The sequence below is a fragment of the Tamandua tetradactyla genome, chromosome 1, assembly GCF_023851605.1.
Source record: "Tamandua tetradactyla isolate mTamTet1 chromosome 1, mTamTet1.pri, whole genome shotgun sequence".
Taxonomy (NCBI): domain Eukaryota; kingdom Metazoa; phylum Chordata; class Mammalia; order Pilosa; family Myrmecophagidae; genus Tamandua; species Tamandua tetradactyla.
This window is the reverse complement of record NC_135327.1, coordinates 78,218,679-78,234,574: the sequence shown is the minus strand read 5'-3', so window position 1 is coordinate 78,234,574 and position 15,896 is coordinate 78,218,679. Positions and strand designations below refer to the sequence as shown.

The 15,896-nt window shown below is 38.5% G+C and overlaps 1 protein-coding gene across 1 annotated transcript in view; it reads left to right on the top strand.

Annotated features, from left to right (window-relative positions):
* The window catches only part of BLVRA (biliverdin reductase A), a 61,786-nt gene extending 57,238 nt beyond the window's left edge, over positions 1-4,548 (top strand). Inside the window, exon 8 of the mRNA XM_077119356.1 lies at positions 4,184-4,548. Within this exon, the coding sequence (XP_076975471.1) occupies positions 4,184-4,442 (259 nt within the window). The 3' untranslated portion in view covers positions 4,443-4,548. The remainder of the gene's footprint in view (positions 1-4,183) is intronic.
* The last annotated feature ends 11,348 nt before the right edge of the window (positions 4,549-15,896 follow it).

The following is a 15,896-nucleotide window of genomic DNA, read 5'->3' as shown; positions in this document are numbered from 1 at the left end:
AGGTCATTGGTGCAGAGCTTAGAAATATGAGGAGTGGGTAGCAGTGATGGCTCCCACTCTGACTTTGGCTGTGCAAGTCTTAGAATTGCAGCCATGGTCTGACCCATCCACAGACATTGCAGCCTCCCATGATCAGTGCCAAAGAGAGCTCAGTGTGCTGCGAGAGTTCAGGCAAGTGAAAACTGGAGAGGTCAGATCAAGCTTCCCATAGGGGATGCTGTGATGGGTCTTGAGGTTTGAGTAGGAGTCAGCCAGGAAACAAGACATGGGAAGAGCAAAGGCTGACTTGTGTTCTCACACAGGAGAGGCAGGCATCAATGTGGGGCTGGGATAAATGACTAAATACCATTATAGTAACTTCCTAAATTCATATAGTACTTTCCACTTTCTAGATTACATTTTTACTCTCACACCACCATCATGACAGGTAAAGTTGTGTATTTATTTTCATTATTTTACTGATGAGGAAAGTGAGGTTCAGGAAACATCTTGATGACGTAAGACTATATTATGTGGTAGGACATGAACAATTTTCTTGGGTGGGTCAGTATAGTTGAAATGTTTTAAATTTATTTATATCCATTGTCAAAGAAAACAATGAGAAAACTGCATTAAAATCAATCTTTGTCATCATGTTCTGGATGTTTGCTGCGCTGCAAGCTTTTAAAGCTAGCCATAGAAATTAATGTGTATCAGGGTTTATAATAATCATTTATTTTCTTAAATTTAAATGATAACCAAAAAGTTGGAATTGTTAGATTAGACACCTTAATTTTGCTTATTCACTAATTTAACTATTATTTCCTAGATTCTGTTCCTGACCTGAATATAAATTTTCTTATTTACGGGCTAACATTAAGTACATATGAGTCATTTTAATGACTTCCAGAAAAAAGAAACTTGCGGAACTGCTGATCTTCTAAGTAGGTTGATCCCTGCTGGGTTTGCATGTCCCATGGTTTCATATACTGTGACAAAGAAAAGCCAACTTTATCTTACAAATGCAGCTCTGGCCACTGACTGTATACTGCAAGAATGCTTCAGATCTGTGGGCCTCTTTCTTTCTCTCCCAAAGCTTTCTCTCTTTCTCTCCCAAATCGTCCAGTTTGGAGCCTGGATTCTGTTTCAGCCTATAGCAGCCATCTCTCCAGGCTTCTCATGATGTGTTAGGAGCCACCGCCAGGTGTCTTGGGGACATGATTCCTTTACATTATAGAGGCCTTCAGATGGCAGAGAGGAGTGGAGCAGAAGTATACAGAGGACTGGGGGGTAGGGAGTAACTTTGAAATGTCACCAATTAAAGAATTAGCAACTGAGAAAGTTAAACACATAACTATGATATGACCTGGCAAACCCAAAAGAAATGAAAGCAGGCACTTGAACAGATGTTATATGCCATTGTTCATAGCAGTATTATTCAGTTGCCAAAAAGTGGAAGCAAACCTAAGTGTCATCAACAGATGAATGGCTAAACAAAATGTAGCCTCTCCACACACAATGGGATAATATTCACACCTAAAAATGAATGAAGTTCTGATACATGCAATAACATTGATACCTTGAAGACATTATGTTGAGTGAAATAAGTCAAAAACAAAGAGACAGATAGTGAATGATTATATTTGTAAGAAATGACTAGAATACACACATTTATAGAGATACAAGGTAGAATGTAGATTACCAGGGACAAGAGTAGGAAGGAATGAGGTCTTAAGGCATAATGGATGGGTAGAGGGTTTCTGTTTGGAGTGACAGGAAAGTTCTAGTCATGGTTGATGAAAAGCGTAGTATAACATTGTGAATGTTATTAGTCCCACAGAATTATATGCTTGGGAGAGGTTTATGAGTGTTTTCCCATTTATAAAACGGGAAAGTTTATGTAGTATAGATGTTCCCACAATTAAAAAAAAATGAAAGCACAACTAAATAGACAGTGATAATTAAGTGCAATATATGATACAGGGTAGAGTCTTGCAAGGGGAGGGGGAGTCTTAAATGGGGCATTATTGGAATATAGACTATAAGCTTTACACCATTGTTAAATTTCTTCAACCTAGTAACTACACTTAAGGTGGATGCGTAAGTGAATGTCCTTGTTCTTAGGAAATGCACATGGAAGTATTAAGTGTTCAAGAAGCATGATGCATACAAACTACTCTCAGATGTTTGGAAAATAGATGGAATTAGACAGATGTATCAATGGATAGATAGATCAATGATAAAGCGCGTGCTAAAAGTTGGTGGACCTGGGGTGGTGCAGCGGTGGCTCAGTGGCAGAATTCTTACCTGCCATGTCGGAGACCCAGGCTCGATTTCTGGTGCCTGCCCATGCAAAAGAAAAAAAAAATGTTGGTGGATCTGGGTATCTAGGTGGAGCATATATTGAAATTCTGTATATGGAGTTTGTATTATTTTTGCAACTATCCTGTATGCTAACATTATTTCAAAATAAAAAGTTTTTTTTTAATGACCAGCAAGATAGGGATCATCCCTTAAATCCTTGTTATCACAAGTGCTAATATTAGCTAATATTTATTGAGTTCTTGCCATGTGCAGGCATGGGGCATAGTTCTTTACCAGGATTTCCTCATTTAACCTTGACACTAGTTCTGTAGAATAGCTATTTTATTCTCACCTAGGACCCTGAGGCTCAGAGAAGTTGAGAAACTTGACCAGAGACACAGACCTCAGAGAAGGGGTGTGGGATTCAAACCCACAGCCTATCTTCAGACTCAAAGTTGCTGCACCCACTCCCCAGCAACACTCAGGAAGTTCACAGGAAGGGAATGTCACAGAAAACAGACCAGGCACTTTCTGTGCTTTGTCATAGTCCCCACACATCAGTGGGACAGGTATCATTAGCCCCAGGTCTCAGAGTTAGCCAGAAAATCTGTTGTGACTTACTCCAAGTCCTGTTCCTTCCATTTTACCAGCATGAAGCTGTTGAATGCAAAATATCCATATTAGGGATGTAAGGGTAGTTTGGTGGTAGAATTCTCACCTGCCATGCGGGAGACCTGGGTTCAGTTCCTGGCCCGTGCACTTCCCCAAAAAACAACAAGCAAACAAAAAAAAAAATGAAAAAACAAAAAACAAAAATTCGACAAATGGTGCTATGATAAAGGGATACTCACATGAAAAAAGAATGAAATGTGAACCCCACCATACAACATACAAAAAAAAATCATATTAAAAATTGAAAGGAGCTTAAATATTTGGCAATAATAAAGTTTGCATGCTAGGCACGCAAAAATAATTAGAATAGCAATATTTATCTATAGGGTCATAAAATAATATAAGCATAATCAAAAATTGTACTTTATGATTTAGTTATATAAGACTAACATGCCATAACATAGAAACAAATAATTGAAAGAATTGTCTCAAATTGAAGTTTTTTTAATGTAGAAAAATTAATTTTTTTGTATTTAGAATTCATAGATCTGTGCTTACTGCTTTTAGGACATATAAGCAGATTTTATATTATTTTTCTTTCATATTATTCAAGGGAGCTTCTCTCTTTAGGTCAGAGTCCAATTAGAAGTTTTCTCTGTCTTCCATTAAGTAAATACCAGGTCTTGTCTGCTATAAAGAGAGAAAAGATTATAACTCAAGAGAGTGGAGAAAGTCGAGAGAAACAGAGTCTACTCTAATTGGATTTTAGATTTTTATGAATACAGACAGGAGTGTAGAGGAGGAATTTGACAGGGCAATGAGGTCCTTTGTTAATGGACTGTAGGAGTCTGGAATTTTCTGGCATATGTTTGGGGTCTTAGGCTTTGGGGGAATCTGATGAATCTAAAGACTCTTTCCCATAGAAATGCACATGCACATGGAAGTCACAGTTTGCACACAATTGCAGGTGGTCTGTGCATTGCCTGTAGCCCATATCTGAGCCCCTGAGAGAGATCCACAGGGCTCAGGGTAAAAACTCCTGAACAACAAACTGGGGCTCATGCACAGTCCTGGGGTGAACTGCCCTGCCTGATACACCAACACATTGATAACTTGTTGGCAAAAAAGTTGGAAACACAGATCACCTCTGGCCTATGAGTCCTTTCGAGCCTGATGGAGGGAGAGCCACACTGAGCTCTAGCAGCAGGGAAGATAGAGCCACAGGGCCCAGGAGTTCTGACCCCAGGGTGTGCCGATTACTAAAATTATGATTCCTTCATGTTTGCAGCCCGCTGACCTGGACTGAGGAGAAAGCACCTGGCCTTAAACGAAACAGACATTTAAGCTTCCATTTCAAATCTGGGTCCCTAGAGAATGTGCCTAACGTGGGTATCAATAAGAACATTTTCCTGAAGGATCAAAATATATTTGTCAAAAAACTCTTGGGCCAGTTTCCTGAGAAGGACCTGGCTGCTGAAAAGAAGCGTATCCTGCACTGCCTGGGGCTTGCCGAAGAAATCCAGAAACGCTGCCGCCTGAAGAAGTGAGGGAAGGAAGCAACCCTTCCAAAGACAGGACCAGAGTTTTGTTTCTATCCAGACTTAACCATTATCTCTATTCTTACAATTAAACTGGTTTTCTTGGTAAACAGGATTGGCTTATTGTCATAGTCTTTGTGCAGGGACGGCATCTGGGGACAGGAGGTGTGTGCAATGGTGATGAAAAAGGGCTGTTGGTTGAGTTGAGCTAACAACCTGACTTTTTATTCTTCCCAACTACCCTCTCACATAGTTGCGACCACATCTGTTTTGAGTAGGATACTGGAAAATCTTGTCTGAGCTCACCCAGAATAAGTGAATAGTAGAACCAGGTTTTAAACCCACTCTCTTGCTCTGGACCACTACAAAATACTGCCTTAAACACTCTTCCCTGCTTTCAGGAATGTTCATTTCCTCCCACTCTTTCATTGGGCAATTTTGCTAAGTGCTGGGGTATAAAAATAAATGACAATCACTGCCCTCAGGAAATGCCAGTGATAATCACACAAACTGGCCATTGTAATGTGATATAAAGTAATAACACACCCAGCAACCAGACAGGTCCTGCAGGGAAGACTTTGAAACTGGACCTTAATGCATATCCAGGTGAAGGTCATGGAAGGGTTTTCCTGCTACAGCAATGTCACAAGCAAAAGAAAGGGAGTGAGAAACTTTTGGGACCCTGGACACACCAGTGTTGCTGGAGCAACAGGCATGAGGTGGGGCTGATTTATGGAGGGCCTTGTAAGCCATAGTAAGGAGCTGGAGGTTATTAGGCAGTGCAGATATACAAAGGGTTTGGTTGACCTGAGACCACGGAGGATGCTGTGATATCGCCCCATTTAGAGCCAGTGAAGGTACTAGGTCCTGAGGCCCTCAGCTCTTCTGGAAGAGCCACTTACGTTGAATCAGGTGCTGGAAGCCAAATGGAGGCTCAGAAAACTTGTTTCATTTCATTGCTGATCGTATAGCCTTTTCTCAGAAGCCAGTGTTTGGTCTCTTGCTTCCATAACTGTCCCCTTCATGGTTTTTGTCTACTCCCCACTTGCTATTGTGATGTTTAACCAGTTCAGAAGCTGCGAGGTCAGTGTCAGAGACAAACCCTAGTTTCCCACCTCTGTTTCTCTTATTCCATTGCTAGAGTAACATAAAGCAGGCATATAGAGTAATTTACAGCCTAAAAAAATAAAATGATTCTGAAAAGGGTAACGATTCTTAAAGCTATTCTCTCATGAGCCTTGTAAATTCATTTGTAATAAATATTTATTAATTAGTACTCTTGTTTTATTTTCCCCAATCAAGCACCCTTGAGGCCAGGGTATATTGTGTCTCTCTTTGTATACTGTGGCAAAAGGTAAATATTCAACAAATATTTGATGATTCAAATGCAATGCAATAATGTTTGGTTTGCTAAAGCTGCCAAAATACAGTATTCTAGAAGTGGGTTAGCTTTTACAATGGAGATTTATTAACTTACAATTTACCGTTCTTAGGTCATGAAAATGTCCAGCTCAAGGCATCAATAGGACAATGACCATACCTGGACTCTGGAAACAGGCTGCCAGTATCTGGGACTCCTCTGTCACATGGCAAGACACGGCGGTGTCTGCTGGTCCTTCTTTCCTGGGTTTCTTTGCTTTCAGCTTCTGACTTCAGTGGCTCCCACTCTCAGATTCTCTGGTGTTCTTCTGTATGTGCTTCTCTTAATTTCATCCCTTAGCTTCTGTATGTGTTTTATCCTCTTATAAAGGACTCTAGCAATGGTATCAAGATCCACCCTGAATGAGGCTGGTCACTTTTCAAGTGAAATAACCTAATCAAAAGGTCCCACTTATAATAGGTCCGCACCCACCTGGCCTTTTCTTGGATATGTAACAGCTTCAAACTACCACAGATGGCCTCTACCATTTGCTAATTCTACTGTTTCAAAAGTATTGGCCCTATTTGATATGGGGTGGGGGGACCTGTGATTACTAGTTGATATTGATAATTTATCATCTCATGTGCTTAGTGTTTGCTCAAGAGATGCAAATTAAAACATCCATTAATTTTACTAAACTTTAAGTCTGGCATAGGGAGAAGGAAAGACAGATGGAGAAAATAGAACCCAGGGTGATGATGGAGCAGCAATCTTTTCTTACTCTTTATGTTCCATCCGGCTTGATCTTCCTTTGAGGCTTCTGGAACACAGTCCTGAACAACCCCCACTGCATGGTTCCCCAGATGCCCCTTTGAAAGCCATTCATCACCTGTGATGGTGAGGTTCTGGTGACAACTTAGCCAAATGATTATGCCCAGTTGTCAGGTCAGGCAAATACTGGCCTGGCCATTGCTGCAAAGATATTTTGTGGCTGTCTGATTAAATTAACAGTCAGTTGGTTGCATCTGTGGCTGATTACATCTGTGATCAACTAAGGCGTGTCTCCCACAATGAGATAATCCAATCAGTTGAAGGCTTTTAAGGAAGAAGAGAGACTCTTTCACGTCTTCAGCCAGCGAGCCTCTCCTGTGGAGTCCATCCAGATCCTTCATCGGAGCCTCCAGCTTCCCAGCCTGCTCTATGGATTCTGGACTCTTCCATTCCCACAGTTGCATGAGACAGCTTTATAAATCTCGTATTTACAGATCTGTTGATTCTGTTTCTCCAGGGAACACTGACTAACACACCACCCTGTTCCCATCCCCCAATCAGAACTTCTCTTCCAGTGTCATAGAAATAAATAAGCCATAGTACCCCTCAGCCATTTGTTCCAACTGTCCAAAGAATGGTGAATGTCAGCTTCCCTCTTGCCTTGATACCATCTTGACTTCCTTGGTAATCTAAGTGAGAAAAGGGAGATTTGAGGTTGGGGATTTCTGAACAAATTAGTCCTGCAGTCTATCTTGAAGGGAAGAAGTTTTTTATCCCACTGTATGATGCTCAAATTTGGGGGTACATCCAGACGAGAGTAACTGGAGTGAGTGTCCTTGGCCCTTCTCTGCTCCATCCCTTTCCACTGTGACAGTAGTGACCTGCACATAAAACTCAGCCCCCCTCTCTGACACATCCATGGGATGCACCTATGTTCTTCAGTTGTCCACGTGGTGGGTGACAACCGACTCTTCCTCTGCATGTTTTGAAGAGTACATTATTCTAAAAAAGGACAGATTAGCAAACCTATTTGGCTGCAGTTCCCAGCCACATTCCCCAGTCAGTTTTATTATGATAAAGTTTCATCTCCCTCTCTTCTGCATCTATTGCTTAATTGGTCCCCAAAGTTGGGAGGGGGAAGGAATTAAGTTTAGGGGACTTATTGATCTACTAAAATCCCAATAATAAGGCATGTGGTTCTCCACTTGAAATCAAGTGAAGAAAAGAGAATATTACTATAGTTGATGATACTAGAGTTCTTCAAGAGAATTCATATATTTATAAGAATCCTTTGACAAGCCAACCCTTTCATAGTGGAGGTGGTAGAGATGGAGAAGGGGCAGTTGCAGAGCTGCAAGATAAAGCAATAGGGACCTAGGTTGATGGGTTGAAAGGAAACAAAATGCAAATTGATGGGTTGAAATGAAAGAAAACACAAAATAGATAAACATAACTGCAAAAGAAACAAACAGGAATTTACATGGGAAAGGAAAGAGGAATATGACGCCCAAGTAATCTGAAGCCTTGATCCTCAAAGTGCTCCAGATCAGCAGCACCAACATCACATGAGAGATTTTTAGGAATAGCATTTATCAGGCCCTTCCCCAGAACTGCTGAATCAAAATCCTCATCTTAACAAAATCCCCAAGTAATTTGTGTGCACATCAAAGTCTCTTGACACTTATAGATGAATAAGGAACAAAGATGTCATTCAAATGATAATGATAAGGAACAACTGAAAATGCTACAAAGAGTATTTTAAAAGCTTGTGCTACTCAACAACACAAATACAACCCAATTTAAAAATTGGCAAAAGACCTGCATAGACATTTCTCCAAAAGTTATACAAATGGGCAAAAAGCACATGACAACATGTTCAACATCATTAGCCATTAAAGAAATGCAAATCAAAACCACAATGAGATACCATTGTGTACATACTGAGATGGCTATTATTTAAAAAATAGAAAATTACAGATGTTGAAAAGGATGTAGAGAAATGGAAACACTCACTTATTGATGGGGATGTAAAATGGTCTAGTCACTGTAGAAGACAGTTTGGCAGTTCCTAAGTTAAGTTTAAAATTACCATTTGACCCAACAATCCCATGTCTAGGTACATACACAAAAGAATTGAAAGCAGAGACTTGAACAGATATTTGCCCACTGGTATTCATAGCAGCATTATTCACAATTACCAAAAGATGGAAGCAAACCAAGTGTCCATCAACTGATGAAGGGATAAACAAAAATGTGGGCATTAAGAATGAAGAAAGGGGGTGGTGTGATGGTAGCTCAATGGCAGAATTCTTGCCTGCCACGCCAGAGACCCAGGTTCACTTCTTGGTGCCTGCCCATGTAAAAAATTAAAAAAATAAATAAAATTTAAAAAAAGAATGAAGGAAGGGAGACAGGGCAAGTTGGTGGCATAGTGAGGTGTGGAATTTAGTTTGTCCTCCATAGCAGCTAGTAAATAGCCAGGAACTGCATGGAACAACTGTTGGGGGGACATCAGTGACTGGACACACATCATACACCAATCTGGAATGTGTGGAATGACTGAGATCCCACACAGAACTGTAAGTCTCCTAAACCATAAAGAAACCAGGGGTTTTCCCTCTGGCAGAGATGGGATGGGACTGATGGGGGGGAAAAAAGACAAAGGCCTTTTGAGTTGGACAGCACAAAATACTGGGAAAAGGCTGGACCTCAAGAAAAGGGGACACATAGAGCTACAAACCAACTCTGGCTCTTGTTTGGCAAGCCCAGGGAAGCTGGGGTCCAGCTCTGAAAAGAGTTTTTCTGTTTTGTTTTTTTTCTCTTTACATCTTAACAGCTCATTAGATAGAACTGCAAGCAAGCACTCTCAAACTTCAGAACTGCCCCAGGCAAGAGTGGAATTAAGACATGTCTGAGAGACAAAGTAAATAGTCATGTGAATGGGGACAGTTCCCTAAAGAGTGTATCTTCAGCAAGAAAAGGGGGCCAGGGCCCAGCTCAAGTATGGCCTTCCTTTGGGGAATTCAGGTCCCAGGGGCTGGAAAACAGAAGGAACCTAAACCCATCCTCTACCTCAGCCTTTGTCTCAACCACACCACTGGCAGGGAGAGGCTGCTGAAATTAAAGGCACTGCATCACTTTATACTGGTGCAAAACTGAGGGCAAACAAGCATCACATGCGGAGCAGGATAGGAAAAGCACAGAGTCTGCAGGCTTCATAGGAAAAGTCTGATAACCTGATGAGTCTCACCATCAGGGAAACTCGATACTGGCTACTCTCTCTTCCTGAGACATGGGCCTGTCTGGTTTGGGAAAATCTGATGGGTTGATCATATCTGAGAGGACCCTCCTCAAAAAAAGGTTCCATAAAGGAGCTGAGACTCAGCATCAAGGGATTGAGAAAACCTTCTCGACCAAAAGGGGGAAGAGTGAAATGAGACAGAGTGTCAATGACTGAGAGATTCCAAACAGAGTTGAGAGGTTATCCTGGAGGTTATTCTTATGCATTAAGGAGATATCACCTTGTTATTCAAGATGTAGTGAAGAGGCTGGAGGGAGCTGCCTGAAAATGTAGAGCTGTGTTCCAGTAGCCATGTTTCTTGATGATGATTGAGTAATGATATAGCTTCCACAATGTGACTGTGTGATTGTGAAAACCTTGTGTCTGATGCTCCTTTTATCTACCATGTCAACAGATGAGTAGAACATATGGAATAAAAATAAATAATAGGGGGAACAAATGTTAAAATAAATTTAGTTTGAAATGCTGATGATAAATGAAAGCGAGGGGTAAGGAGTATGGTATGTATAATCTTTTTTTTTCCTCTGTTATGATTTTATTTCTTTTTCTGTTGTCTTTTCATTTCTTTTTCTGAATCGATGCAAATGTTCTAAGAAATGATGAATATGCAACTCAGCAATGATATTGAGAATTACTGATTGTATATGTAGAATGGAATGATATGTTAATGTTTTTGTTTGTTCTTAATTTTTTAAATTAATAAATAAATGTTAAAAAATAAAATAAAATATTTCAGTAAGAGTAAAAAAAAAAAAAAGGTACCATATAGGCAGGACAAGAAACAGAAAAATAAGAGCTGAAGAACTGTAATCAGTTAAACAGAACCTATGTTAGAGGTCTAAAATAAGTTTAACTGAATGCCAAAGAATACATAGAAAACAAAGCCATCCAACAAGAAAACCCTAGGTAAAAGGGTGAAAATCACCTCCAGAATAAACTGATTAAGAAAATTAAATGGCTGCCCTGCCCAAGGACCCGGGTTCGATTCCTGGTGCCTGCCCACGTAAAAAAAAAAAATTAAAAAAAAAAAATCAAATGGTTAGACACCAGCAAAAAATAACAAGTCATACTAGAAAAACTGAAGACATGGCCCAGTCAAAGAAACAAACCAACATTTCAAATGAGATACAGAAGTCAAAACAACTAATTCAGTATGTTCAAATAGACATGCAAAATCTCATTTAAAAAAATCAATGACTTGAAGAAGATATGGCAAAAGAGATGAAGGACATAAAGAAAATATTGGGTGAACATAAAGAAGAACGTGAATGAAAAAATAGCAAGTTGCAGAACATAAGGGGATGAAAGGTGCAATAGAAGAGATGAAAAAATAAAGACCTACAACAATAGATTTGGAGAAGCAGAAAAAGGATCAGTGAACTAGTAGACAGGACGTCTGAAATACAACACACAGAAGAAACAGTGGGGGGAAAAATGGAAAAATATGAGCAGAGCCTTGGGGAATTGAATGACAACATGAAGCATGCAAATATATATGTTGTGTCTCCCAGAAGGAGAAGAGAAGGGAAAAGGAGCAGAAAGACTAATGGAGGAAATAATGAATGAAAATTTTCCATCTCTAATGAAAGACATAAAATTACTGATCCAAAAAGTGCAGCATACCCCAAACAGAATAGATCCAAATAGATATACTCCAAGACACCTACTAATCAGATTGTCAAATGTCAAAGACATTTTGTCAAATTTCAAAGACAAAGGGGAAAGTTTTGAAAGCAGCAAGAGAAAAGTAATCCATAACATATAAGGGAAGCTTGATGAGACTGTGTAGATTTCTCAGCAGAAGCCAAGGAGGCAAGAAGGCAGTGGTATGATATATTTGAGATTCGAAAAGAGAAAAACTACCAACCAAGAATTCTATATCCAGTGAACTGTTCTTCAAAGATGAGGGGGAGGCTGGGCCACTGTAGCTCAGCAGATAGAGTTCTCACCTGCAATATCAGGGGCCCAGGTTCGACTCCCAGTGCCAGCCCATGGAAGAAAAAAAAGTGAGGGGAGATGAAAATATTTTCAGACAGTCACTGAAAAATTTGTGACTAAGAGACCAGCTCTACACAAAATACTAAAGGGAGCACTACAGGCAGATAGGAAAATAGAGGAAAGCAAGATCTGGAGAAGCGTGTAGAAATGAAGACAATAAGTAAAAGTAAAAAGAAAAAAATTGTGTATGGCATATAAAATCCAAAAGACAAAATGGTAGCAGAAAGTACTGCCTTTACAGTAATAACGTTAAATGTTAATGAATTAAACTCCCCAATCAAAAGACATAGACTGGCAGAATGGATTTAAAAACAGGACACCCCCCCAAAAAAAATTTTAAAACAACAACAAAAAATAAAACAGTACTCATCTTTATGCTGTCTATAGGAGACTCACTTTAGATCCAAGGACAAAAACAGATTGAAAGTGGAAGATTGGAAAAAGATATGTCATGCAAACAACAACCAGAAAAGAGCAGGGATAGCTACATTAATATCCAAAATTTTGACATCAAATGTAAAACAATTAAAAGAGACAAAGAAGGACACTATGTATTAATATAAGGAAAAATTCAACAAGAAGACATAACAATTATAAATATTTACACACTGAGCCAGAGTGCTCCTAAATACATGACACAAACATTGACAACACTGAAAGGAGAAGTAGACACCTCTACAATAATAGAAACTTCAATTCCCCATTCTCATCATTGGATAGAACATCTAGACAGAGGATCAATAAGGAAACAAAGATTTTGAATAATAAGATAAATGAACTAGACTTAACAGACATTTACAGGATATTACACCCCACAACAACAGGATACACATTTTTCTCAAGTGCTTATGGATCTTTCTCAAGAATAGACCATATGCTGGATCACAAAGTAAGTGTCAATAAATTTTAAAAGATTGAAATTATACAAAACATTTTCTCGGATCATAATGGAATGAAGTTGCAAATCAACAGGCAGAGGGCCAGAAAATTCAAGCTCTTAAACAATCAGTGGGTCAAGGGAGAAATTACAAGAGAAATCAGTAAATATCTCAAGGCAGATGAAAATGAAAAGACAACATATCAAAACTTATGGGATGCAGCAAAGGCAGCACTAAGAAGGAAATGTATTGCCTTAAATGCCTATATAAAAAAGAGCCATGATAGACTCTGGGCTCTGTCCTGTAACTACTTGTTGAAGAGTGCTTTGAAAATAAGCAAAGAAGAAAAAGTGCTTCTTTGCTTTGTATATATGTTATATTATATAATTACAAAGTTAAAAAAAAACTTTGGGGATGCATCAAAAGCAGTGCTGAGAGGGAAATTTATTGTCTATATGTCTATATTAAAAAAGAAGAAAGAGCAGAAATCAAGGAATTAACTGTTCATCTGGAAGAACTAGAGAAAGAATAGTAAACAACCCCAAGGCAAACAAAAGGAAACAATGAAGATTAGAGCAGAAATAAAATAAATTGAGAATAATAAAGAAATAAAGGAGGATACCATGAGCAACTATATGCTACTAATCTAGACAGCATAGATGAAATGGACAATTTCCTAGAAAGGCATGAACAACTAACATTGACTTGAGAAGAAATAGATGACCTCAACAAACCAATCACAAATAAAGAGATTTAATCAGTCATCAATAAGCTCCCAAAAAAGAAAAGTCCAGGACCAGATGACTTCACATATGAATTCTACAAAGCATTCAAGAAAGAATTAGCACCATCCGGCTCAAATTCTTCAAAAAAATTGAAGAGGAGGTAAAGCTACCTAACTCATTCTATGAAGTCAACATCACCCTAACACCACAGGCAGAGAAAGATCCTACAATAAAGGAAAATTATAGACCAATATCTTTAATGAATATAGTTGCAAAAATCCTCAACAAAATACTTGCAAATCGAATTCAGCAGCACATTAAAAGAATTGTATACCATGACCAAGTGGGATTTATTCCAGATATGCAAGGCTGATTCAACACAAGAAAATCAATTAATGTGATACACCGTATCAATAGGTCAAAATGGAAAAACCACATGATCATTTCAATTGATGCAGAAAAGACATTTGACAAAATTCAGCATCCTGTCTTGATGAAAAGACTTCGAAGGATAGGAATAGTAGGGAACTTCCTCAACATGATAAAGGGAATATATGAAAAAAAAAAAAAAAACCACAGCTAACATCATCCTTAATGGGGAAAGACTGAAAGCTTTCTCTCTAAGATAGAGGGCTTCAAGAGAAGGATGCCCACTGTCACCATTGTTATTAATCATTGTGCTGGAGCAATTAAACAAGAAAAAGAAATAAAATGCATCCAAATTATAAAGGAAGAAGTAAAACTTTCACTGTTTGCAGATGACATGATACTATATTCAAAAATTCCTAAAAATCTCAGCAAAACTATTAGAGCTAATAAATGAGCACAGAGGTGGCAGGGTACATAATCAACACCCCAAAATCAGTACTGTTTCTATATACCAGTAATGAGCAATCTGAGGAGGAAATCAAGAAAAACACTCCATTTACAATAGTAATGAAAAGAATCAAATTTGTAGGAATAAATTTAACTATGAACACAAAAGACCTATGCACATGAAACGACAAGAAATGGCTAAAAGAAATCATGGAAGACCTAAATAAATGGAAGGACATACTGTGTTCATGGGTTGGAAGATTAATATAATTAAGATGTCAATTCTACCCAAATTGATCTATAGATTCAATGCAATACCAATTAAAATCCCAAAAACTTATTTTGCAGAAATATAAAAAATAATCAAATTTGTTGGGAAGGGCAGGGTGCCCTGAATAGCTAAAAAATATCTTGAGAAAGAAAAATGAAGTGGGAGGTCTCATACTACCTGACTTTAAAACATCCTCCAAAGCTACAGTGGCCAAAACAGTATGGTACTGACATAAAGAAAGATATATTGATCAATGGAATCAAACTGAATGTTCAGAAATAGACCCTCTCATATATGGACAATTAAGCTTTGATAAGGCAGTCAAGCCAAGCCAACTGGGACAGAGCAGCCTCTTCAATAAATGGTGCTTGGAGAACTGGGTATCCATATGCAAAAGAATGAAAGAGGATCCATATCTCACACCCTTTACAAAAATTAACTAGAATTGGAACAAAGACCGAAACATTAGAGCTTTTAGAAATAAACTTGTAGAAGAAAATGTAGGGAAATATCTTATAAATCTTGTAATATGAGATGCTTCCTAGACCTTACACCCAAAGCACAAGCAGTGTAGAACAGAAATAGATATATGGGAGCTCCTCAAAATTAAACATTTTTGTGTATCAAAGAACTTTGTCAGGAAAGTAAAAAGGCAACCTACACAATGAGAGACAATATTTGGAAACTACGTATCAGATAAGGGTTTAAGATCCAGAATATATAAAAAAGATTCTACAACTCAAAAACAAAAAAGACAAAAACCCAATTAAGAAATGGGTAAAAGACATGAACAGACACTTTTCAGAAGAGGAAATACAAATGGCTAAAAAAAAGCATATGAAAAGATGCTGAACTTCTCTGGCTATTGGGGAAAAGCAAATCAAAACCACAATGAGAGATCATTTCACACCCACTAGAATAGCCATTATCAAAAACACAGAAAATGGCAAGTGCTGGAAAGAACGTGGAGAGAGAGGCACACTTATGCACTGTTGATGGGAATGTGAAGTGCTCTAGAAGGCAGCTTGGCAGTTCCTCAGTAAGCTAAGTAGAGAATTGTCATATGATCCAGCAATCCCATTATGAGGTATCTATTCAAAGGAATTGAAAGCAAGGACACAAATAGGCATTTGCACACTGACATTTATAGAAGCATTATTTACAACTGCTAGGAGATGGAAACAGCCCAAATGTCCATCAAAAGATGGGTGGCTAAACAAGCTGTGGTATATACATACAATGGAATATTATGCTACTGTTAAGACAGAATATAGTCAAGAAGCATGTAAGAACATGGATAAATCTTAAGGACATTATACTGAGTGAAATTAGCCAGAAACAAG